Source organism: Penaeus japonicus, unplaced genomic scaffold (assembly GCF_977035675.1).
Source record: "Penaeus japonicus unplaced genomic scaffold, GWHDUDI00000001_assembly GWHDUDI00000013, whole genome shotgun sequence".
NCBI lineage: Eukaryota > Metazoa > Arthropoda > Malacostraca > Decapoda > Penaeidae > Penaeus > Penaeus japonicus.
In genome coordinates, this window is record NW_028234415.1 from 18,565,922 (window position 1) to 18,568,421 (window position 2,500).

Here is a 2,500-nt window from a genome sequence, read left to right on the forward strand (position 1 = left end):
GGAGGGGCGGGAGGGAGAGAGGGGGGGAAGTAGGAAGACATAGAAAGAGAGAGGGGGGTAGGGAGGGAGGGAGAGGGGAGAGGGGGGAGAGGAGGATGGGAGGGAAGGGGAAGGAGAGGGAATGAGAAGGGGAAGGAAAGGGAAGGAGAGGGAGATGGGGGGAAGTAGGAAGAAATAGAGAGAGAGGGGGGTAGGGAGGGAGGGAGGGAGAGAGGGGGGTAGGGAGGGAGAGAGAGGGAGAGAGGAAGAGAGGGAGAGGAAGAGAGGGAGAGGGAGAGGGAGAGAGAATGAGAGACCAAGGGAGTAAGAGAGAGAGAGAGGTGTGTGAGAGAGAGGTGGGAGAGAGTGAGAGAGAGGTGGGAGAGAAAGAGAGAGAGAGAGAGGTGGGAGAGAAAGAGAGAGAGAGAGAGAGGTGGGAGAGAAAGAGAGAGAGAGAGAGGTGGGAGAGAAAGAGAGAGAGAGAGAGAGAGAGGTGGGGGAGAGAGAGAAAGGTGGGGGAGAGAGAGAAAGGTGGGGGAGAGAGAGAGAGAGAGAGAGAGAGAGAGAGAGAGAGAGAGAGAGAGAGAGAGAGAGAGAGAGAGAGAGAGAGAGAGAGAGAGAGAGAGAGAGAGAGTTGGGGGAGAGAAAGAGAAAGAGTGGGACTTTTTTGGACTTTGACGAGTGACGGTTACGTACATCTCAAAAGGATGAGGGAGAGATAGATAGAGGGAGGGAAGGGGAGGGAGGGAGGGAAGGAGAGGGGGAGAGGGGGAGAGAGGGAGAGAGGGAGAGAGGGAGAGAGGGAGAGAGGGAGGGAGGGAGGGAGGGAGGGAGGGAGGGAGAGAGAGAGAGACAGTGAGGAGGGGCAGAGGGAGAGGGAGGGGGAGGGAGAGGGGAGAGGAGGGTGGAGATCGTTTCCATTCTACCTCTCGTCTCATTCAAGAAAAAAAAGCTATTTCATAAAGAGAGATACGTCATTATTGACTCGATGTATATTTATTTCTTCTTCCGAATTATTATATCCCGATAAAGAAAATACTATCAGGACGTAAACAACACACTAGGTGAAATTATTTACGCTCATTCATAAAACCTCGTGTCAGCTGTCCGGCCTCGTAAATCCATAGCGTGATTCCGGTTTTATTAAAATATATTGATATAACCTTTGTTGTTGTTTTTCCTTTGGCTTGCTGGCTTGCTTGATTATTCTCCCTATTCCTTTGGTTGTTTGCTTGTTTCATGCATTTATCTGTTTGGTTGTTTGCCTGTTTTGTCCCCTTTAGTTGTTTGATTGTTTGCCTGTTTTGTCATCTTTAGTTGTTTGGTTGTTTGCATGTTTGTGACCTATAGTTGTTTGCCTATTCAGTCTCCTTTAGTTGTTTGGTTGTTTGCCTGTTTGTGACCTATAGTTGTTTGCCTATTCAGTCTCCTTTAGTTGTTTGGTTGTTTGCCTGTTTGTGACCTATAGTTGTTTGCTTGTTCTGTTACCTTTAGTTGTTTGCCTGTTTGTGAACTATAGCTGTTTGGTTGTTTGTCTGTGTGTCCCCCAAAGTTGCTTGATTGTGTGTTGTTTCTATTCTTTAACAGGTTGATTGGTTGGCTATTTTTTCTAACGTCTTTACCATTATCTAATGTCATTAGCTTGTTTATTTGTAATTTATCTAAGATTTTACAGCAAACTAATCATTTCCTTTTATTCTTCTATTCATTCATCTAATTGCAACATGTATTGAACTTAAAGTCTGTTCATTCATAGAACGAGGACCAAACAAGCAAACGAGATTAAGAAAAAAAAACAGAAAAAAACGGTAAGACCTCTAAAGAAAAAGAAAATGACAAAGAAGAGGAAGTGAAGAAAGGGAAGGGGAAGGGGAGGAGGAAGGGGAAGACGACGAAAAAGAAAGGTGGAGAAGAAAGAAGAGAGAAAGAAGAAGAGGATGAAGACGAAAAAGAAAGAGAGGGAGGAAGAAGAAGAAGAAGAAGAAGAAGAAGAAGAAGAAGAAGAAGAAGAAGAAGAAAAAAAAAAAAAAAAATGCACCAAGCCACAACACACGACCCACCTTCTTGAGCAGGTACGGCGCCTCCACATGCAACCTGCAACGGCGCGAGATCTGCGTGACGGCCTTGTCTTTGGACGTGTGCTCCTTGATCACGTCCGTCCCCGCCATGATGGGGATCATGTCGCAGGTCGGGAAGCGACGCACGTACGCCTGCGGGGAGGAGAAGGGGGGGGAGGTTAGAGGGGGGGTTGTAGGGGTGGTTGTGATGGTGATTGTGATGGTGATTGTGGTGGTGAGGGTGGTGATGGTGGGGGTGGTAAGGGTGATGGGGGTGATAGTTGTGGTGGTGAGGATGGGGGTGAGAGTGGTGGTGAAGATGATAGTGGTGAGGGTGAGGATGGTGATGAAGATACCGATTGAGGTGGTATTGACAAATTATGTTGATTATTGTAATAGTGATGATAATGACAATCCTGGTAACAATGATAATAAAATAGGAACAGTGATCATGATAATACTAA

The 2,500-nt window shown here is 46.6% G+C and overlaps 1 protein-coding gene across 8 annotated transcripts in view; it reads right to left on the bottom strand.

Annotated features, from left to right (window-relative positions):
* Window positions 1-2,500, bottom strand: part of retm (real-time) — a 112,156-nt gene that overhangs the window by 21,590 nt on the left and 88,066 nt on the right. For all 8 annotated transcript variants that reach the window (XM_086543251.1, XM_086543250.1, XM_086543249.1 and 5 more), the window contains exon 2: window positions 2,040-2,189. In XM_086543251.1, coding sequence (XP_086399377.1) covers window positions 2,040-2,189 — 150 coding nt within the window. The remainder of the gene's footprint in view (window positions 1-2,039; window positions 2,190-2,500) is intronic.